We start from the raw sequence: 21598 nt of genomic DNA, 5'->3' as shown, positions 1-21598 counted from the left end.
CAAGCGCCCAGCCCCAGCGTGGGGCTGGGTCCCGGGCACAGGACTCGGCTGGCAGGACCAGGGCTGCTCCTGCTCCCCTCGCTGGGGTTTACGCGGTGGGGGGGACGCGCACGGTTCGGCTGCCCCTTACCCCACGGCCCAGCTGCTCCCACGAGCCAAACCCCTCTCTCCTGGCGAGCGCGAGGGGAGGTGAAGTGGATGAGGTTTGCTACTTACTGGTGCCCTCCCCAGCCGAGTGCAAGGCTGGGAGCTGGCTCTCCAGGGGGGTGGGCGGCTCCAGCACCAGGGACTGGAGCCCAGCGGGGTCTGGGCTCGGGGTCCGAGCAGCCTGGGGACAGGTCTTGTCTTCCTTGCCTTTCTCTCTCTACAGGTGAAGAAACCCGCCCAAGGCGGTGGGGTGCAAAAAACGCATCAGCAACAATAACAAAAAAAAAAGATCCAATAAATGTCAACCAGAAGGAAAAAGACCAAAAAATAAAAAAAAAAAAGAAAAGAAAGAGAAAACTGGGGGGGAAAAAGATCTGAAAAGCCAGGCCATTCACTGACTCATAGGAAGAACAGCATCTCCTTTGGAGGCGGGGAGACAGGCGTCCCCTGTGCAGCAGGGGCCGGCAGATGCTGCCAGCGCAGGTACTGGGGCAGAGCACGCAGCACCCCAGCTCCCGGCGCTGCAGCCAGCCCAGCTCCGAGGCGTTGGGCCGGGAGAGCTGGGGACGAGGTGTCCGAACGGATCCTTCAGCAAGGACGGGGCTCGGGACGAGGGAAAGGCTGGGGAAGGGGCAACAGAGCCACCCCCAGCCGCTGTGCGTGCAGGGCTGACCGGGCACAGATCTGTCCTGTGCCCCCCCTGCGACCGCAGCATCCCACCTCGGAGCACCTGAGGATGGTCCCGGTGCTAAGGCGTGAAGGGGAATGGGCCGGGGAAGGGAAGCGGATGAACTCCAGACTGCCAGCCTCCTCCAGGTGTGCATTTAGGCAGGATTTGGGAAGCTGCCATGCGAGGAGGCTGAGGCAGGTGATCCCGCTGCCGGCTCAGCCCCCTGCAAATAAACTTCCCCTCCAAAGGGCAAGTTCTTCAAGCTATGACCCAGTGAATGTGCCAGGATATGAAAGAATAGTCAGGGTCGTAAGAACAAAAATGATGAAAATGGGCTCAGTGAAGCACAGGGCAGTCTGATGCGTAGCAGCAGCGAGAGAAGGGTAAGGAAGTCAAGCGGTCCCTCCGGCAGAGGCCAGCGCACCGCTGGGAGATGAGGAGCTGGGAGGTGCACAGAGAAAACATGGCCAAGAAGAGAGTGCCAAAACACAGGAGCCAAAACAGAGCCTTCCCGTCCCATCGAGAAAAAAAGTGTTTGAAAGAAAAGCAAGAGAAAAAGCCCCTTTCCCTAGGGAAATTCAGCCGTGTGTGTCACCAGGCTGGAGTCCCAACGCTGTGCTTACCCCACCTCCCCGCTGCCCTGCCTGCAAGGGGCTCGCCTGTCCTTAAGGTGCGGCTGCAGAGGAGTTTTACTTGCTGACACTTACCGTGAAGGCACCATCAAAGCCTCTGGCACGACCGGCTCCCTCCAGGTTCAGTATTTCACCCGACCTGCCCGGCTTTTCCCTCTCGATTTAACTCCCCCAGACGCGCGCCACTCCCGACACAGTCCCTGCTCAGCCTCATCTGGGGGACTGAGATCTGAAGGAAGACGTCACCTTCCTTTGGAAATGGCAGCCTACTGCACAGTCACCTCTTCTAAATAAATCTAAGCCTTTAATGCTCCACTTTCACCGGGGAACCGATGCCCACGCGGCACCCTGACCGCCAGCTCCGTGCCACCCCACTGGGATTAATCGCGCGGCGCAGACACCAACAGCAGCACCCCGCAACGTGAAAGGTTCCAGACACAAACTTGTGGTGCACGACCTTCAGAGAACAACAGGAAGAGCAGGAAACCGCAGGAGGGGACATCGCACGCGTTCACACTCATTCAGGCGGCCGTGGGCAGGAGGAGGACAGGCTGCAAGTCCCGCAGCTCCGCCACCGCCAGGCTCCAACAAACGTCCCCGGGGCTGGAAAACGCAGCCCGGGAGCCCTCAGCTCTGCCTCCTTCCACGGGCAGGGTGCTTTTCCTGACCACTCCCCACCAGAAGTTGGGCAGCAAGCCGTTTCAGGTCGTGTGGGCTAGAGATGAGCCTGGCCAGCGGGTCCTCCTCTGCGCCCAGCCTCCAGGCGCTCTCAGGGCACACGGACACACGCAGCAGAAGAGCCGCCCCGCTCCCACCAAGCACTCCTTTACCTTTTTATTTCCTCCTCCAGGAACGTGGCTGATGTTATCTAAGGACCCGATTTTCGACTGCACCTTATCTTTGAAGTCCAGTTTCTCAGATTTCACCTCCACCTGGCCACCGCCTGGAAGAGCAGAGCACCAGAAGGGCAGCGTCAGCTCCTGCGGCAGCCAGGAGAGGAACGGCTCCGGTCCAAGCCGAGCACTGCTGGGGCTGTGCAGAGGGCGAGGACCACAAAAACGGTAGCAGGAGTTTTGGAAAGCCAGGGAACCGGGGTAAAGAGACTTTCCAGAGGATGCTGTGCGGAGCTGACGGGCATCCCAACGATTCGGAGAGCCACGGGCAGGGCGTTATTACCCTTACTCCCCTCTACACCCCCGAATTAATCCTAAAGGGCAGCGGTGTGTTGGCGCAACCGAGGGTGTCCGTGGACCAGAGCAGATCCCTCCCCAGCCCCCGAGGGGTCAGGCAGAGCAGTTTTGCAGCGTCAGAGCTGGGAACAGCGCCCAGCACCACGCTGATGCTCCCTCCGGTCACTGCCCCAGGCACCTCCCCACACCCCCTGCCTTACCCCCACCTCCCTGGGAGCCGCCGGGGACCAGCGCCCGGCCACCACGGGTACCTGGTTTGTGATGGATGTTGCCCAGGGACCCACATTTGGACGTCACGTGGCTCAGGTCGACCGGCTTGTAGACGATTTGGACCTGTCCGTGCGAGAAAGGAGAAGGCGATGAGCCCGCTGCCACCACGGGGAGCCCGGGGAGGGGGAGGCACAACACACAGCGGCACCTGAGCTGGATTCGAGGGAGAGGACAGCTCCAACCCCGGTGAGATTAATAGTACAAAAGAAACCGGCATCGGAAACGGGAGATCATTAATGCCCGTGTGCAGGAGCCTCTCTTAACATGTCAGCATGCACAAGATCACCTCTCCACAGAGGGGGGGAGTAGAGGCAATTTTAAAGTGCTTAAGTGAGAAAGAAAGTGGAGTGGTAATTAATTAAGATTTGCATACACATCATCCAAAAGGAGGAGATATATACCAGAGAGAAAACGTAAAAAATTAAATACCTTTGCTGGTGTAAAACATAAAGCTTATGTCCACAAAAACTGAAAGAACAGAAATGATCAATGTGCACAGAAATTTTAAAAGAGTGACCAAAATATGCATTTCTGAAAAACGCTGCAATGGAAATAACGGTTAACCAAAAATAAACAAACAAATAAAAAGCAAAAGCAAAGTCTAAATATCTGGCAGGAGTTCACATAATATAAATTAAAATGGCAATTACAACAGACTGAATCGCAGCAGTATTTCCTGGTTTGATGCCGCTTTTTTGGTTGTTTCACACGTTATGTCCCTGGACAGGGCTCCGGCACCTCCACCTCCGCCGCCCCGTCCGAGGAGCGGCCGCGGCGCTGCGCCGGGAGCCATGGGGTCACACGAGACACACACACGGGGGTGGTTAACGGGGAGCTTTTAGTGTTTGCGTTAGAGGTTAGACACCACGCTGGAAAACGCCAACATCTGGAAGTCTGGGAGCAGCAGGCGTGCCAGGGACGGCAAACACAGCACGTGCACACCACCGACACCAGGACCGGGAGACAGCGGGGTGAGGGCACGTCCCCACGCCCCCCAGAGTTGCTTTGGAGCCTGGTTTTGGACTCGCACCTCCGTGCGAATCGGCTCCGGCTGTAGGTAGTGAGCCTGTGCAGGAGAAACCAGGCCACGGACACCTCTGGGCTGGTCCCATCCCGCTGGGGAGCAGCCGGCTCTCGGGAACAGGCTGGGATTTCGGGGGAGCGCGTGCCGCTCTCTGCACGCTCACCGAGCTCTCAGAAAGCTCGGGAGGGACGTGTCGGCACCAAAGGGACCCTTGCAGAGGAGGGGACCCCTCCGAGCAGCCAGGCAGCCCCCGAAGCGGCGTGGCCGAAGGGTTTGTTGCCCTTCTCTACGGCACCCACGCACCCTGCGCTGATCCAAGAGCCCCAGCTCCCACGGCAGCCCCGTGGCCACCATCCTCAGAGCCAGGCGGGGACGTGGCTGTGCACACTGCTAGGAAACGTCCCCCCCTTCACCAGGAAAAGACGGGGGGATGCAGCATCCCTGGTGCTTGGGACGTGCAAAGATCTTCAGGGAGGTGCAGGGCCTGGCTCCGGCAGGGCCACAGGCTCGGCGCCACTGCCCCGTGCACGCAGGCCAGGCTCGTCTCCGATGCTCACGCGCACCAAAAGGCACCTTTAAATCAGAGTGGGGACAGGGAGAGGGGAGGAAAGCAACCCCAGGGGCTGGGAGCACACTGCAGAGACAGACATGGAGACGGTGGGGGGAAGCTCACACATTTAACGCACTGGGTAGGAGGAGAGCTAAATTCACGTGGAAGGCAGGAAACAGCTCGCAGAAGGGCAGAGCCTTTCTGATCCCACGCGACCCCAAAGGGCCTGGGAACACCTTGGGGCACTGCTGGGACCCGGGTCTGGAAGACTCCCCCCCCCATTTCCAGAGCAAGCAACCTGCAACCGAACCCCTTTCTGCTCTCCTCCCAGCTCCTTTTTTTTACAGGTGGGACTCAGCGAACCCTGGCTGGGAGCAGAGCAGGGGCCTCCCATTGTAGCAAGAAAGGGAAAGGGGACACAGAGCTGCTTGCCTGGGAAATCAGCACCAGAGACCTTGGGATCCCATTTCTTAGCATCCCCAATTCTTAGGGCAGCTTTTGCCTACTGCATCACCCTGCCAGAGCATCCGCTGGCATTAAAAAAAATAAATAAATAAAATAATAAAAAAAAAAGGTACCGACCCCAGGCTACAGCAGCAGCAGCTCGCTTCCCTCGAAGCGGCAGAGGCTGGGCCGGCGTCGCTGCTGGCAGCATTGCAGAGGATTAAGACACGACTGCCGTCGTGCCCCGGGGGCTTCTCGTTGCCCCTCGATCAGAGGAGCCCCCAGGCACAGCTCTGCCGCCAGGTCAGCCCGTGTGGTCACACTCGAGCCAAATCAGCACAAAACTTTGCTCCGAGCACCCGTGCCCCGAGCGAAGCTGCTGCTTTCGGTGTCAGCGCCGCCAGGCAGCGACCACACCGTGTTTGCTGCTGGCAGAGCCTGGGGAGGGATGGCGATCTCTAGCCAAAAATCCAGATAATTCGTAAGCCACTGCAGAGGCAAGTGCTTGCCCACGGTGCGAGCGCTCAGTGGTGGAAAGGATGAGCTCAGCACCTCGTGCTGCAGCTGAGCAGCAGCCACACACATGATGCGATGGACAGGCACCCCCTCCTGGCGTAATGCAGCAGGACCCAGGTTTAAGAAATGGCAAAAAGAGCAGGGAACCTGCTGCACAGAGGCCCACCTCTGCAAAGCAGCTCCTCCGGCCCGTAAATAGAGAATGCCAGCAAATTTAAGACCGAGGTTGCAAACCCAGTCATGTCCCGATGCCTACGTGCCAAGCCCTCTGCAACGCTCGGTTTCCCAGGGAGGGCATCCCCAGAGACCAAAAACAGCACAACAAAAAGCCATCGGGAACGTCTGAGGGGCACCCGACGGCTGCCTCAGGTGGCCACACACCGTGAGCCGCGCCATTTGGGGTCTCGGTGATGCTCCCTCCTTGGTCCATCGTCTTTCCTGGCCCCCAGCTCTGCCTCCAGAGAGACCGGTGCAAATCCACCAACCTCTGGGGAGTTTCTGCGGGTTTCTGGCACGCTAACTGAAGGCTGAGGCTGGCTGCTCCTCTGGGAATGGCTGGGGAATGCCTGGGTTCAGCTCAATTAACGCGGTGCTACTTCAGGCTCAGCCTCCACGGGCACTAGCACACACCGGGCACATTCATTAGCACGGAGAAGGTGGGTGTTCACATGGATCGTACTTGCCTGATGGAAACGATCAGGAACCTGTGCTTTTACGTGTTGTGCAGGGTCAGGTGCAATTTATCAGGGCAACAAGCAGTAAGGACTGTGTTTGCTTATAAATCTATCCGTCCACTGCATCAGCAGCTGCGTCACTGCCTGCTAGAGGCCACCCGTCCTGCAGGCAATGAGGCTTTAAGCCTTCCAGGAAGCGTAAAACCTTGGGGTTAACGGGACATTTCGTTTCAGACACGGGTCAGTTAGTTCTGTCCACGTCCAGGACCTGTTAGGGTTCCTCTACCCACGTCTTCTGGGTTAATGGGTTAAAGGACAGCGCGCCACCAATCGCTATCTGACGGCGGGGCCGCTGCAGATAGCATTGGGGATTCGGTGTCTAGAACATGCCACTACTGGTCAGGATCATCACAGAGCATTCCAAGTGTGAAGGTACTCACACTGCCTCCTCCCGGGACGTGTTTGATATTATCCTTTGAGCCACACCTGGATTGAACGCTGCTATAGTCCAACTTCTTATTAACAATCTGCACCTTTGGTAGCCAGAAAAGAGTCATTGCACGTCACCAATAGCTATCTGACGGCACGGTCGCTGCAGATAGCATTGGCAGTTTAGTGTACACAACATGCCACTTAGTATAAGAACCATTATAGTGCATTGAAAGTGTGAAGGTACTCACACTGCCTCCTCCTGGGATGTGTTTGATATTATCCTTTGAGCCACACTTGGATTGAACGCTGCTAAAGTCCAGCTTCTTATTAATAATCTGCACCTTTGGTAGCCAGAAAAGAGCGTGAGAAACAACATGATCATCTGCAGCTTGACCATGCGAAACAGCACTAAAACCGGGAGCCTGCCTTCCAGCGTCAGGAGCAGAGGAGGAGCTCTGGCTTGCTGCACGGCTCTGCTCACGGGTTGGAAACCGAAGACGGAGGTGGGCGAGCTTTAGCCAGAGATTTCTGACGTCTGGCTGGCAAGGCGGCCCCGGTTTCCAAGCCAGAACACCGGCAGCAAAGCCAGCGACCCCCCTTTGCTTTCCCCGAACAAACGGAGGGACCTGCTGGGCAGCAAACGCGCTGCAGAGCGGCAGTGCTCAGTGACTCAGCACCTGCATCGAGCGCGTGGGCTGGGAGGAGGGATGGGGCTGAGGAAAACCCCGGGGTCAGCACCCCGTCCTGGGCCAGCCCGCATCTCCCCTCCCTTGCACGGAGATGCCGAGCAAACTGCGATGGGATGGGATGCCGAGGGCATCCTGGAGAGCAGCCCGGAGGGGACGCCGAGCTCGGCACCGCGCAGGGCTCCAACTTCCTCTGCAGTTCCGAGGAGAAAACGCCGCGGCTGCCAGGGACGCGGTCCCACGCCTGCCGTTTTCTTAACCCCTGTGCAGACGAGGTGAACGGACAGCCCAGGCCAACCCCAAAGGCTCTGTCCCATATTCCTGACACCACCTCGGGTGGGAAATGGCTCGGTACCCCCGGGAACCACACGCCACGCTAACATCACCCTCCAGTCCCAAGGCCTGTCCACCCTCTCCCTAATTTTTTGTACTAAAGAAGCCGTTTAGGATTTGTTTTGCTTTTTGCGTCTTTTATAAGGCCAGCGACGCTGGAGTGACCCCACACATAGGAGCAGCAATGCCAGACAAGACACCGATGGAGGTACAGTCCCTGCTCCTTCCCCTGCACGCGCTGGATTTGTTTCCTGACCTAAAGCAGGCTCTGGCTGGGCACAAAACCTCGCTCTAGGTTTCAGCACGTCCCCAGCCCGCTGCTGCAAGGATTGCTCCTCGCTGAAGCGTGGTTCTCCAGCACGAGGAGCACCAAGGCTGACAGAAGCCCCCAGAGACATTTTTCAGGTCCAGATCAATGAATCCTGCAAATCAGGACACAGCTCGGCTCGTCTGAGCAGTCCTCAGAGAACCAGAAACAGAAGTGCTCAGACAGCGCAGGAGCACTGGAAAGGATTTGGTCTGGCCGACTTCTGGCTCGCGTGCCCCATGTTCCCTCGGCTGGGGGGGCAGAAATTTGGGGGGAGGGAGCAGGCTGCAGGGCCAGCTGCTGGCCACCCTAAACCCAGACTTGTGGGGTCGGCCCCTTCCACTCCAGCTGCAACCGCTCAGCTCAGAGCCGCCTCGCGCCCTACAGATCCCCCAGCAGATCCCCCAGCCACGCTGCCCTGCAAGGAGCAATGAATCGTCCCAAATTCAGCCGCTCTTACTCTTCCAGTGACAACAATAAACAACATGCTGCCCGAGAGAGAAGCCAACAAAGGGAAAAAAAAAATAGCAAAAGCTGGATTAAAAAGAACGAACGAACAATTTGACCCGTTTACAGCAAGCGGGAGGGCTCCTTCTGAACTCCCAGAGGAGCAGCGTTTTGAGGGGGTGGCAGGAAAAATACAAGCCTTGTGCTACGCAGGCAGGAGGGATGAGATCTGGGGCACAAGCAGCTGAAGGGACACATGCTGCTCTGCCCTGCTAGCGGCCGGAGCCCCAGCCGGGGTCCAGAGATTGTAACTGATCCCCGGACTGCAGCAGAGAGCAAACCGTGCATCGTCCAGCGAACGGCCAGCCAATGCACCTACAGAAATGCAAAAGCCCGCTGCTCTCTGCGATGGAGAGGAGAAGCCGTCTCACAGCCTCCCCCCGTGCCAAAGGCTCAGGGGCACGGAGCCACTGGGTGGCACGAAGCAGCAGGCACCGCTCGGCCGTGTCGCGGCCCTGGTGCTTCAGCAGCTGCAGGCACGAGCACGTGGCGAGTCCTGGCTGCACCGGGCACCAGGCGCGCGGTTCTGCCGTGTAACGTCGGTGTAAGAGCCACCAGGCCCTCAGCCAGGTCTATGCCCAGGGCTTTGCAAAAAGTCTTTGCTCAGACCCTCAGCCGGGTCTGTGCCGGGGCTTTGCGGAAGTCTTTGCCACTGGGCTTGCAAAACTTAACATGCCACCCTCGTTCCCGAGCACTCGGAGCCCGGAGTTCACTTTGCTGCTCTCTCTGGGAGTGAAAAGCACCAGGGGCTGGAGGATAACACCAGGGGCTGGAGGATAACACCAGGGGCTGGAGGATAACACCAGGGGCTGGAGGATAAAACACTGCCACCAGTTCTGGCCGTGCCACACTGCGCCGTCGTGGCCCAACAGCAGCTGACTGCAGCGTGCGGTCCACAGCCCTGCCAGCAGGACCGGATCCCAAACCCCAATGCTTCAGGAAAAGCACTCAGCTCTTGCGCTGCTTCCCTCACCAGACCTGAGCCGACAATCCTCGCCACAGCAGCAGCTCCAGCTCAGTCCCAGCCACATCCCAGCGGGGCTGGGATCGCCCCCAGAGCCCCGGCTGGCCCCGGGAGAAAAGCACCCAGCAGGAACCCCGTCAGACCCAAGGGCCCTGCGGTCTCAGCGCTGGCCGTGTTTTGGGGCCGACGCAGTGAGCCCGAAGCTCTTTGCCCTCTGGGACCACAACCACGACCTGGCAGAGGCTGCAGTTCTCCTGGGGGTGGTTCACCTATCCCGAGACCCTCGCAGGACGCGGCTATCGTCTCGAAGAAACGGAGGCAGCGTTGGGGTGACTGCTCCAGGTAGGATCCAGAAACACAACCTCGATCCTGGGACTCTTTAGGGCTGCAGGTCACAAGCCGCTCTCCCTAACTGGATGCCCGGGGGAATATCACTCCCCGGCAGCCGGTCTGCACTCGGATATACCACCCCGTGAAAGGCACGAGCTCCTGCAGCCCTCTGCGGGACAGCTGCTCTAAGCCAGGCAAGCGATTTCAGGACAAGCCCCCAACCCGAAACACTCCAAAACCAGAATCGGGCTGGACATCGGCCACAGCACAGCTGCCACAGCTGCCCCCCCCCCAGTACTGCTGCTCCCAGAGGCAGCGCTGGGCGCCCGCCGTCCCCGCAGGAAAGCGGAGCCCACGTTTACCTTGCCACCTCCGGGCTGGTGCTTCAGGTTCTCGGTGGAGCCGATTTTGGACTTGACGTTTTTCAGGTCAGGCATGGGCGCAGCTGAGGGCTGGATGCGGCTCTTGGCAGACGCAGGAGATTTCGGCGGGGTGCGAACCACTGCCACCTTCTTGGGCTCCCTGGCTGGTGGGGTGGGCAGAGAAGGAGTGCGGGAACGGCTGCCTGGAGTCCCGGGGGAGCCGGGACTGCTGTAACCGCTTCTGTCTCCAGACTTGGGCTGCTCACCTGAAGTTTGCAGACACAGCGAGGCGAGCACAGGGTAAGCAGACAGATGCACTTAATTTTCAAGTGAGAGTTCAAATTAAAAACAATATTCCCCAATATCTCAGAAGAAAGACATTCTTTTTATTGTCCGGATCATGCCCCGCTAGCGTGTGGCATTACCATGCGTGAAAAACTAGACAAAAGACACTGAAACAAAACTACTTTCCTATTAGGAATTTGGAAGCATTTTTATAAAATCACGTAATTAAACAAAGCTCAGATCACTGAGCAACTTGGAACTGTCCCCCATCAAAAGAGAAGAGAAGAGAAGAGAAGAGAAGAGAAGAGAAGAGAAGAGAAGAGAAGAGAAGAGAAGAGAAGAGAAGAGAAGAGAAGAGAAGAGAAGAGAAGAGAAGAGAAGAGAAGAGAAGAGAAGAGAAGAGAAGAGAAGAGAAGAGAAGAGAAGAGAAGAGAAGAGAAGAGAAGAGAAGAGAAGAGAAGAGAAGAGAAGAGAAGAGAAGAGAAGAGAAGAGAAGAGAAGAGAAGAGAAGAGAAGAGAAGAGAAGAAAAAAGAAAAGAAAAGAAAAGAAAAGAAAAGAAAAGAAAAGAAAAGAAAAGAAAAGAAAAGAAAAGAAAAGAAAAGAAAAGAAAAGAAAAGAAAAGAAAAGAAAAGAAAAGAAAAGAAAAGAAAAGAAAAGAAAAGAAAAGAAAAGAAAAGAAAAGAAAAGAAAAGAAAAGAAAAGAAAAGAAAAGAAAAGAAAAGAAAAGAAAAGAAAAGAGAAAAGAAAAGAGAAGAAAAGAAAAGAAAAGAAAAGAAAAGAAAAGAAAAGAAAAGAAAAGAAAAGAAAAGAAAAGAAAAGAAAAGAAAAGAAAAGAAAAGAAAAGAAAAGAAAAGAAAAGAAAAGAAAAGAAAAGAAAAGAAAAGAAAAGAAAAGAAAAGAAAAGAAAAGAAAAGAAAAGAAAAGAAAAGAAAAGAAAAGAAAAGAAAAGAAAAGAAAAGAAAAGAAAAGAAAAGAAAAGAAAAGAAAAGAAAAGAAAAGAAAAGAAAAGAAAAGAAAAGAAAAGAAAAGAAAAGAAAAAATCCTCAAACATCACCTTTCTCAGTCTTTGCTGCTGCAGGAGGTGGTTTTTTCTGCTCCTTTCTGCCTGTTTAATGAATGAGAAAGACGGTTAAACCTAATAAAGCTGGAAAATTAATTGATTTAAGAATTTATGCAGCTCTGGTTAAGTATGGAAAACATATATGTTCAGCGAAATGCACCGTTTTAATGGAAATTCACAATGCCTGATGCTTTCTGGGGTTTTCTTCTGAGAATAATGGGCTAATCTCCATTCCTGCAATCGAAGAATTGATCCTCTTCTCCCAGGTCTTTGTGAAATATCGTCAAGAGAAAAGGAACAGGCGGATTAAAAAAAACGGAGCTGTCTGAATCTTCCAAATTGGAGGAAATCCCACGGGGATAAAGCGAGTGCCCTCTCCTACACACTGGCAGCTAGAGGAACCGAGCAGATGAAGCAGCGCGCAGAAAGGCTCCCTTCAGGGGAACCATCCTCAGCCCCGTGACGATGCCGAGCGGCTCCGAGGCACCACGCGGACCTCATCCTGCTGGCCCTGCCCTTGCTCGGCGCCGTGCACAACCCCAGCCTGCACGAGGGGCTCCCTACCCCAAAATCCTTGCACGGAGAGCCGGGGGGCCGCAGCGGCGCGGAGCCCCCGGAGTCAGAGCCCCCGAGGGAAGGCGGCCGCACGCCGCTCTCGCCACCACCTACCGGAGCTGGGAGGGGTCTTGGGGGCCGTGGGTGTCTTTGCCGGGATGCGCGTGGCGTTGGCCGAGTTCCTCTGAGCCTGCCCAGCTGCGGAGCGTGGCGTGGCCGCCTTCGTGCCACCTCTCATCTCCGGGCCCTGGGGACGCAAGGGGGAGAAGGTTGATGCAGGGGGGATCTGCCATCACTTTTCACGGATCGGAGCCACGCAGGACCCCCCTGCTGCCTGCCCGGGCAGCCTGCAGGGCTCCCCAAACTTCCCCGGGTGCAGGCATCCGCGAGGTGCCTGCTCCTACCCTGCTCACCACCACAGCGCCTGCCGCAACCGCCACGGCCACTGGTGGGCTGGCAGAGCGGCCGCGCCACGGTGTTCCCCGCACACTCAGGTTAAAAGGTGTGCCCAGCTGCTCCGTCTGTCCTCTGCATTTCCTCCTTTCTTCCCCTCGTTCTGCTAAATTTGTGTGTTGAAGAAGAACCAACCCAGCCTCGGACTTTAGATCAGAGGCTCCGTTCAGGACGGAGCCAGGCTCCAAGCACAGGTAAGCTTGTCCTTGGTCATCAGCTGTCACGCACTCAGGTAACACGTAAACAGCCCGTGGGGGTGTGTAAATAGCAAGACGCTCTTTCCTGTCTTCTGATCCTGCAGAAAAGCCCTCCCAGATCTATGCATCCTCTCTCTAGCAAATTAATGCATCCTCTTTCCAGCAATTTTCTGATGCTGGTCTGTGTACACAAGCTGATGCAAAACAGCAAGGGAGAACTTCAAAGCCGACTGGTCCCAAGGCAGCAGGGAAGCGCAGCAGAGCCGTCACAAGCCCTGTTCACGGAAACTCGGCATCCCACTACCCGAGACCCGCAGCCTCTGCTCTCTCCCTCACCACGGGTGTGTTTGTATGACCACACACCAGAAAGGCAAACTCCAAGCTACTTTGTACGTAAGCCACAGATGTGTGTGTGTTTCCTGCTCTCTGTGCAGCACCTGGCAGATCTGGCTCCGGCATGCTTCAAATACATCTGCCATAAAGCACAGCGCAAAGCTGCCCAACAAAGAACACCAAAAAGCACAAAGGGACCCAGAAATGCCTCGGAGAGACCAGCTAACGCCCTGCAGCACGTGAGATACTTCTGAGACATGGTGCAGCCCCGTAAGCACTGTCAGAAATGCCTTCAGGTGTTCTCCGAGGCAGCTTTTGCCTCTCTCGCATCCCATTCCCTTACCTTGGCTTTTGTTTCCTGCGTTCCTGTACTGGCAGGTCGGGATGTGACAGAAGAGACTCGTTTAGAGGTGGAAGCAGGGCTGGAGGGTGTTTTCAGAGGGGTTGTGCTAGAGGAGGTGTGTCGATGGGGGGGGATGGAGGGTCTATCGCCTGGGGGGTTGGCGGTGGAAGGTGAGGATTTCTTAAACATGGAAACAAAATAAAATTGGAACAAAAAAAAAAATCAGTGTGGAAGGGGAACAGAAAGGGATCGCTGACATTAAATAGGATTAGAAGGTGCAATGCAGAAGCAGGCATGGGACAGGAGACGGCTGGCACTGCCCTGTCCTTGAGGCACAGAATTAGGTAAACGTGCAGGTCCCGGGGCACTGCTGAGGACCCACGGCTGCACCAGGACACGGTGACAGCCGAGCCCCTTTCCAGGGGATGCATCGCCCCCTGCAGCGTGTCCTTGCCACCAACCTCCACACCATTTTACCATCCCAACTGCTCCATTTGCTCCCAGACCACTGGCAGAGATGCTGCAGGATCGCCACGCGCCAGGCACAGCACTACCACCAGCAGCACTTCTGGGAGATGCAGACGGCTGCTCCCAGGTCCCTCAGCCCCATCGCACCTCCTTTATCAGTAACAGCTTGCTATTAAGTTCCTTGTCAACCCTGCCAAACTTCCCTTGAAAAAGTCTCCATTTCATACTGTTTGGAAGGAATTGTATTCCTCACTTTAACTCTTCACCCACTACCGTCTATCAGCTTGTCCATTATCTTGCCCAGACACTGGCCAGACTATTGCCTGCTGAACTAAACATCCTCCAAATTAAGAGTGTGACAGATACCTTCCAAACTTCTGCAGTTTAGCCACTATTAAACTCTGTTCCTCCTGAAGAACATGGCATCTGCGAGGCCTGGATTATTTAATTTCATTTTTTAATTATACGTCTTGCTCTTTGCACTGTTACGGTGCTCAACCCTGATACAACCCAATGCAGCCTGGAGTTTGCTTTTGCACCCGTTTGGCCCAGCAAAGCCAGCCTGCTGCTCCCTGGTCTTGGGCTGAGAAAATGATTTTCCTAACTGCCTGCACAACCCCATGAGCCACGTCTTTGTTTTCGGTTGCCTTGCCTCCTTGTCCTCAAAGATCACCACGGATTGCACCATCCAAACCAGGGCAAGGGAAGACAAAAATAAAAATGCTCTTGGAAGAAAGACTGAAGAATGGCAGATAACGGCAGGGTTTGGCACAGCCCAGTGCAGGAGAGCAGGAGAGGAAGACAGGAACATGCACAACCCACACAGGTGGGTCGACATCGTGGCGGGTTTTGTTTTTCAGCTTACCTTCGGTTTCTTTTCCTCAGCTTCAGCCCCTTCCTTGTCTTTGCTGTCAATCCGAGCTGACAAAGGGAAACACACACAATTATACTTCCTGGGACTGGGGAGTAAGCTCCAGCTAGCTGAGCACGTCTGTGCTACGGTAACACACATGCTGGGTTGGTGTCACACCTTGCTGCTCTTGCTGAAATTAAATCCCGTTCCTAGAAATACTAGCAAGTTATAAATGTCATATCATAAGCACATCGTGTCTGGGTTAGCAGATTATCCTGTTCTCAGGCAGTGGTGCGTTAGTCATCGCTGGAGCATCAGACACACACAGCAAGGTCTGTGTTTTGCCCAGATTTGCACTCGGTTCCAGTAACACCCGTTTAGTTTAGGACAGAACAGCCCTCTTTGTCCCTAAATGCGAGTGTCCCTCTTTAAAACAAACACCCATTTGGTTCTAACAACCACACATACACAGACTAAAACTGCAGGATGCCCCAGACCTACCAGCGGCAGGTTGCCCATGGTCTGTTCAGCGTGTTAGCTTTACGAAGCCTTTTTACACCTGGCGGTTTTCACTTCCCATCTCTCCTGCTGCGTTCTGCCTCCCCAGATTTGGGTCAGGCCCTGCAGGGTCTGAACGTTTAGCTGCCTATTTGGTTCGTACCAAGCATATGGTGACTCTCACCGTGTTTCGCTGCTTTGTCCCGTTAGTCCACGAGCAAAACAGTGCAGCACTGCAGCCATTAGGAGATGACAAGCAGGGAGGAAGCAACGTTTGTACTACAAGGCACTCATAGCAAAGCCCCTTTTCTCCATCTTCAGCTAATTCCTCCCTAATCTGGGAGGAGAAGCTGCTGATACTCGCCCCAGCGTTTGGAAACCAACCCTGGTGGGTCAGCCCAAGACCAACGCTGTTAATGCAGCGCTGAGACCCTGACCCCATCCCAGCAGCCACTCCCACGGCCGCTGCAGAGCAGAGCAAGGCTGAACAGCCACAAGGTACCTCTGAGTTTGAAGGAAAAGCTCATTAATTAATTAAGGGAATCCCTCCTATTGAATCAGAAACTGGCTGACGCTGGGCAATGCATCTGCAACCCACCACTGGTTCCAGGCTCTGATGACAGCGAGAGCAAGCCATGCTGACACCCTGCAGCACATGTGCGAAGCTTTCTGCTGGCGTATCGGGCAGCGAGCGATGAGAAATATGTCCTGAGCTTTAGCTCCACGGGGAAAAGCTACATCAACAATTTCTTCGTGAACCCCACGCAGCAAAGAGCACGCTTCCCTCTGCTGCAAACCAGAGAGAGAGGCGGTGAGCAGGGTTTGGGGGCTAAGGGAAGCAGCCAGGACAGCTTTGGGGACGTGGCGCTGGAACGAAAGGCAAAGCTTCCCCAAAACCAGACCCCCGAAAGCCAGAGGTGAGGCGTGAGATGGTGAAGTGAGCATCGGGTTTTGACGCGTGTCCCGCTGCCCCAGCTTCCTACCACAACTCACCGCAAAATCTGCACTTCTGCACCGAGCAGGCTCCTCTGCGACACCCCCGACCCCCAGCAAAAGCAGAAAATTGCTCTTGGAGAAAGAAAAGGTCCGAGAGCTGCCCCGCGGGCAGGGCCCCTCGTGCTCTGGGGGGTGAGCTCAGCCCTTCACCCAGCTAAAGCTGAGACTGCCGCACAGACACAGCAGCTCTGGCCTCCGACCGCCCCCCAGGTGCTCGCGGTGGAGGATGCCCAGCCCAGAGACACGCAGCCCCCGCTGGAAGTGTCCACACCTGCCGGACACCCCAAATGCAGCCGTCACACCGGGCCATCCCAAACAGGCCATCCCGAGCTGGGATGGAAGCAGATGCTGTGTGAGAGCACTGGAAATGCCCTGCAAAAGGTCCAGACCTTGCCTCCAGCGGCAGTCAGTGGTTTTAAGGGAAAACTAAAGGAAAAAGGACCAAGGCAGGGCCTTTTCCCGGGTCTGACCTATCTCAGTTGCGCTTTTCCTTCTCCCTCCTGGTGAGGAAAGGCGATACGGGGAGTTATTGGGGTGGTCAGCGGACACGTGCAGACCAGACGGCACGCGTCTAGGAACAAGCCACAGCGTGCGCCGGGTTAGCCCCGCACACCATGCCAGAACAGCACCAGCCGGTATTCCTCCTCTGGGAAAGCGCTGGGGGCGAGTTAAGGAGCCCACCCCCCAAATCCGAGGAGACCGAAACAAAACCAGGAGAACCAAGCACAATCGGGACACGCCAGCACCATGCAAGGGGGCGCAGAACCAAAGCGTGAGGGTCTGGCAGGGACGCCAGGACGTCCAGGATTAAATAACGGGGGGAGGAAGGGGAGGGAGAAGCAGCGGTGCTTTGTAGATCAGTCGGCAGCACGGGTCCAGGCCATTTCCCAAGCAGCGGGATTCGAGAGGTGGCAGCAAGCTGAAGGAGGCTGGGGCAGCCTTGTGGTGAGCAGGCAGGCGGTGCGCACACACCTTTCAGGAGGGGAACGCGGCTGCCTGCTTTGTCTGCAGCGGGGGCACTCGGCTTCTTCTTGGGCGTCCGGCGTCCTCCTGCCTCCGGCACAGCCTCTTGCAGAGCAGCATCTTTATCTTTTGTGTCGTCTTCCGACCGAGCAGGGAGGCTGGCTGTTTCCAGCAAGGGTCCAGCATCCTCTCCCTCCCTGGGCTCAGCTTCTGCCTGGGAGGTGGTTGCAGAAGGCTCTGGTGGGGCAATATCTGTGTATTCCTCCCCCCTCTCTGGCTGTCTCCTCTCCTCTTGGTCCTCTTCTGCTTTTCGTGCTTCAGTTTCACCAAGAAGCGCCTCTCTCGGCGCGTCTCCGAGGACGTCATGGGACTTCTTTTCTTCAAAGGCAAATTCTTCAAGGGCTTCTTCCTTGGTTGCTGCTACGCAGAAACCCACTTCAGGTCCTGGAGAAACACGCTGTCCCACCAGGGAAGGCAAATCCTGCTCAGAAGTCTCATCAACATCACGGTCCTCATCTCTTTCCTGTCCGCTGGCATCTTCTTTTAGCGGGGCTCTGGTATACAAAGGAGATGTCCCGTCCTTACTGCGGGGGTCAGCCGTGCCTCCTGCTCCTGCCAGCCCCGCGGCGCACACGTCAGCACCCAGCTCTGCTCCCGGCGCTGCACCCACGCCGATGCCTTCCCTGCCTCGATGATCCCACACCTCGTCGTCTTCAGGTGGTCTGGAGTCCTGGTACATGTCCAGGGGGATTGGGATAGTGACCTCGATCCTGGTGGGAGCAGCCTTCGGTTCTTGTGACGGAGGAGGCTCCCGAAGAGCCCCGGCCACCTGTTTTGTGGGCTGGCTTTCTCTTTTTATCGCATCTCCCACGGGCTCCTTAGGGCCAGGCTGAAGCTTTGGAGAGCCCGGCTCCCCTGGAGCTGAAGACGCAGAGTACGAAGCGTGGGCAAACAATTAGCACAGGCATGGCAAACAGGCAGTCACGTAACGCGGCAGAGAGACTGAGGATTTTCACTATCGATCTAGAGGGTAAGAGCAAGTGCACCCGGCCCCATTCAGCAAACAGTGGGACCCTGACCCCAGGGGAACTGGAAACAGTGACAGGCACAGCGGGAGGAAGGCTCCTCCCTGGAGTCTCGGGGGAGGCTGAAGTACCCCAGTGTGCCAACAGCTGCCTCACCTGTGCTGCGAGCTGGCCACGAACACGTCCAGCTTCTCATCCACCATCACCATCGGACCACCAGCTGGCAAGCAAAGGGCCTGAACAAATCAGGCCAGACACCCTCCCCTCCTTCGTGGGCTTACAAAACCCCTGAAGTCCTCTTCTCCCTTCCAGGAGACGCTCATGCAGACATCATGAGCCCGGTTACATCCTCCCAGAGCTCAAACCTTCTCTGCTTTGCTCTCCAGGTCATTTCTATTTCTAATAAGCTTGGAAAAGAGCACCCCAACGTCCCCTCTCTTACACTGTGTATTTCGACAGCCAGTGAAGCAGAGAGCCTCAGTGGAAAGGACTCCAAGTACAAAGGTGGCTGTAGCGACACAGCCACAGCAATTTTGGACCATGCATCCACTCATCAGTGTTCCAGCAGCGCTGCCACCATTCAGACATGGTGACATTTAAAACCCAAAACTTAAGGTCACAGAGACACAGATCTTTTTTTTTAGAGTAAAAGAGACAATTATGTTCTATCGCTGATCTCATGCATGACACAGAACTTCACAATTTCACCCAACAATTGCTGCATTAAGCCATATATTCTGGTTGAGCTGGAGCTTTTCTGCTAGGAACTCATCCGACTGAAGCAGAGATGTACTGAGCCATGGAGAATTCACCCCGAGCACAGGTAAATTGCTCTGAGTCAAATGCTCCTGGAAGAACGTGCACCTTATATTCTGAATTTGTCTGCCTTCGAATTCTCTTTGGTGTTTTCGAGTACTGAAGAGCCTCGATTAGAGCACTTCAGTACCAAGATTCCAGTTCTTTGTTACATGACAGAGATTAAAACAGGATAAGAAGAAGTCAAGACTGACTCAGTCTTTTAGCAATGGCCTCCCCATTTTAAGAGAACATAATGGTTAAACGAAACTACCACGCAAAGACCTCCAGAATTGTGGTTTAAGAGAAATCTTAAAGTGGCATCTATTGGCAGGCAATACTTGAAACATGGCATCAAGACACTCCTTTTGTAACCACAGAATTTGAAGAGTGTTTCTGCAGGAGCCAGCACAACGTCCTGGCTCATTTCTGCTGCTAACGACCAACAGGACCGTTAACGGCTGCTGGTGCAGGGATGTGGACAGGCAATTCATTAGCTGTGCTTCCATCCTGCAGGACTGTCAGCAGTGCTGAGGCAAATGTTTAGCATCAGGTCGGGAGTTGGCAGAACACCAGCATGGCAAAAACCGTGAATCAGAAGATGCTTTTCCACCTGAGACTCCAAAGGCATTTTAACACGCTCCATCTTCACTCCAGAGATCATTGTTTCAAATCCCACAACACAAGAAACGAAGGTAGAGAGTAATGAGATATCCACGGCTGTGTGCATGCATCGATAATTGTATTTTCCTCCGAATCAAAGACAATCACATCATCATTAAAAGGAAGCAGCACATTATTAAAAGTCCATTTTCAGAGAAGTAACAGTTTACATACGAACTTAGAAATGTCATATTGGTCTTATCAGAGCTCCAGCTAGCTGAATGTCCCCAGATCTGACAGCTGAAAGATCCCAGGACAATACAGAAAGGTCCTATTAAAAATCTGATGATGAACAGCAGCTAGAACCAGACTAAACAGGGCAGACAGAAGAGGTAGCTTTACCCCCTCCTGCTAACAATCTTGATTTCTTTTTTAGCGGCGCCACTATTTAAATACAGAAGAGTTGCTAACCTGAGACCCACTGGACAGGTAAGCAAATGCTGTATTTTAATTGCAAGGAGCAGAATGTGAGTGCTGTGTGTGGAAAGCAAAGACCTCAGTTATTCCCTGAGATGAGAAGGCAGAGACCTATCTACTTGTTGAAAAGCGACGGATGTTTATAAATGCACTAATTCAGCCACGAGGAGAAAAGACACTGTCCAAGCAGCTTGAGGAATTTGTAGCGTGTAACAAAACTACCTTATGAAATGGGATTTAACTGGCATTGTAAATAGCACACAAAATTAGCTATAATATATGAGTGTGAGCAAGTCGGCTATGTCAAAGGGATTTCAAACCCCTAAGTCTGCCTCACTGGGCACAGAATTAAGCTAGCACTGGGTGCTTTGGAAGAATCCCATCCTCAAGTTTTCAGTCGAGTCTGAACTGAGCAGAGTCAAGGCAGGCTTCCAGATAGCCAGGAGGGACCTGGATAATTACTTGGCTCATCTGAGCAGATGCACAATTAATGCTCTAGAAATGCTCACGGCCCATCGTGCCTTTGTCAGTCCTGTTCCTGGAGGCTGCGATGAGAAAACAACGCCCTTAATGCTAAATCAAGGGCATCAGTGAGTAGGTTTGAGACCAGTTTTTAAGTTGAAGACAGAGAAATAGGAGTCAAATAATTCACTCCTTTCACATGCAGGGCCCCAAACCGACCCTGCTTGGTGCTGAGCAGTGCCCACCAGCTACCTGCACTGTCCCGGCTCTGTTCAGTACTTTTCCTAGCCTGGAGGATGCTCTGTTTTGCAACTGGACAGACAAGCACCAGGGCTTCAGCCGTCTGAGAGAGAAAGCTGGTGCATGAAAAGCTGCAGTACCCTGAAATGACTGTGTGGGGACATTCCCAGCGTGTGTGACCCTCCCGGCAGGAACAGGGAGAACTTCATCACGGAAGAAAACCCCCAAGCCACCAGCAGCACTAACTGGACCCAGTAAGAGAAGCTGGACTAACCTTGAGCAGCGTCTCCTGCAGCGTGGTCCTCCAGGTTGGGGGTGGCTCCTACGCCCGCCTCTTCAGCTGGTCCCAGTTCAGAGGAAGAAGGGGAAAAAACATGATCAAAACCACAAGAATTAAGTTTAAGCATGTCTGGAGAATGTATTTACCTCCTTGCTGATTCTGCCCATCACTGCTGTACTACGAGCAGGGCAGCATCAGAAAGGCAATCGGCCCATGCCGACGATCAGCCTAGCCAGATTTATTCAGCATGTGCTGTATCAGGCTGGAGGAGCGTTTCACCAAGTCCTGGGCGGCAGCTTAGCGCAAGCTCCTTCAGGCAGAGGTGGAGAAAACAAGCTGTAAAGGAGCAGGGAAACCTGTGGATTTTCATCCCCTCTTCTACCCCCACCTAGCATTTACGCTGGCGGTGGCACTCACATGAAGCCTACCTCTGACCTGAGCCCTGCCTCCTCGGTGTCTTCCGCCTAGCTTACTGCAGTGAACTCTGCCCAGGCTATTTGATGCCAGCTAACCTCAGCCTGTCTGACACGAATCTGACGCTTCAGGAATACGGGCACATTAGAGAAGGTAATTTTCTTCACAGCAGTGATGGTTTGTCTCCACCAGAATTATCTCAATGTATTATATATAAATACCTTCAAACCAACCTGATCAATTACACTTGTACATCACA

At 54.5% G+C, this 21598-nt stretch overlaps 1 protein-coding gene across 23 annotated transcripts in view; it reads right to left on the bottom strand.

Moving 5' to 3' along the window:
- Positions 1-21598, bottom strand: part of MAPT (microtubule associated protein tau) — a 52142-nt gene that overhangs the window by 3436 nt on the left and 27108 nt on the right. For 4 of the 23 annotated variants that reach the window (XM_080565422.1, XM_080565414.1, XM_080565427.1 and 1 more), the window contains 11 exons: positions 20920-20985; positions 17053-17964; positions 14599-14654; positions 13266-13445; positions 12054-12186; positions 11379-11429; positions 10039-10304; positions 6798-6890; positions 6558-6650; positions 2891-2972; positions 2280-2392 (listed from right to left, as the gene is read on the bottom strand). In XM_080565422.1, coding sequence (XP_080421548.1) covers positions 2280-2392; positions 2891-2972; positions 6558-6650; positions 6798-6890; positions 10039-10304; positions 11379-11429; positions 12054-12186; positions 13266-13445; positions 14599-14654; positions 17053-17964; positions 20920-20985 — 2045 coding nt within the window. Of the gene's footprint in view, positions 1-216; positions 365-2279; positions 2393-2889; positions 2973-3338; positions 6651-6797; positions 6891-10038; positions 10305-11378; positions 11430-12053; positions 12187-13265; positions 13446-14598; positions 14655-17052; positions 17965-20919; positions 20986-21598 lie in introns of those variants that run through there. The other 19 variants (XM_080565429.1, XR_013941593.1, XM_080565431.1 and 16 more) reach the window with 19 other exon arrangements.

The sequence above is a fragment of the Anser brachyrhynchus genome, assembly GCF_964034855.1.
Source record: "Anser brachyrhynchus genome assembly, chromosome: 22".
Classification (NCBI taxonomy): Eukaryota; Metazoa; Chordata; class Aves; order Anseriformes; family Anatidae; genus Anser; species Anser brachyrhynchus.
The sequence above is the reverse complement of the archived record's forward strand: the minus strand, read 5'-3'. Positions and strand labels throughout refer to the sequence as shown.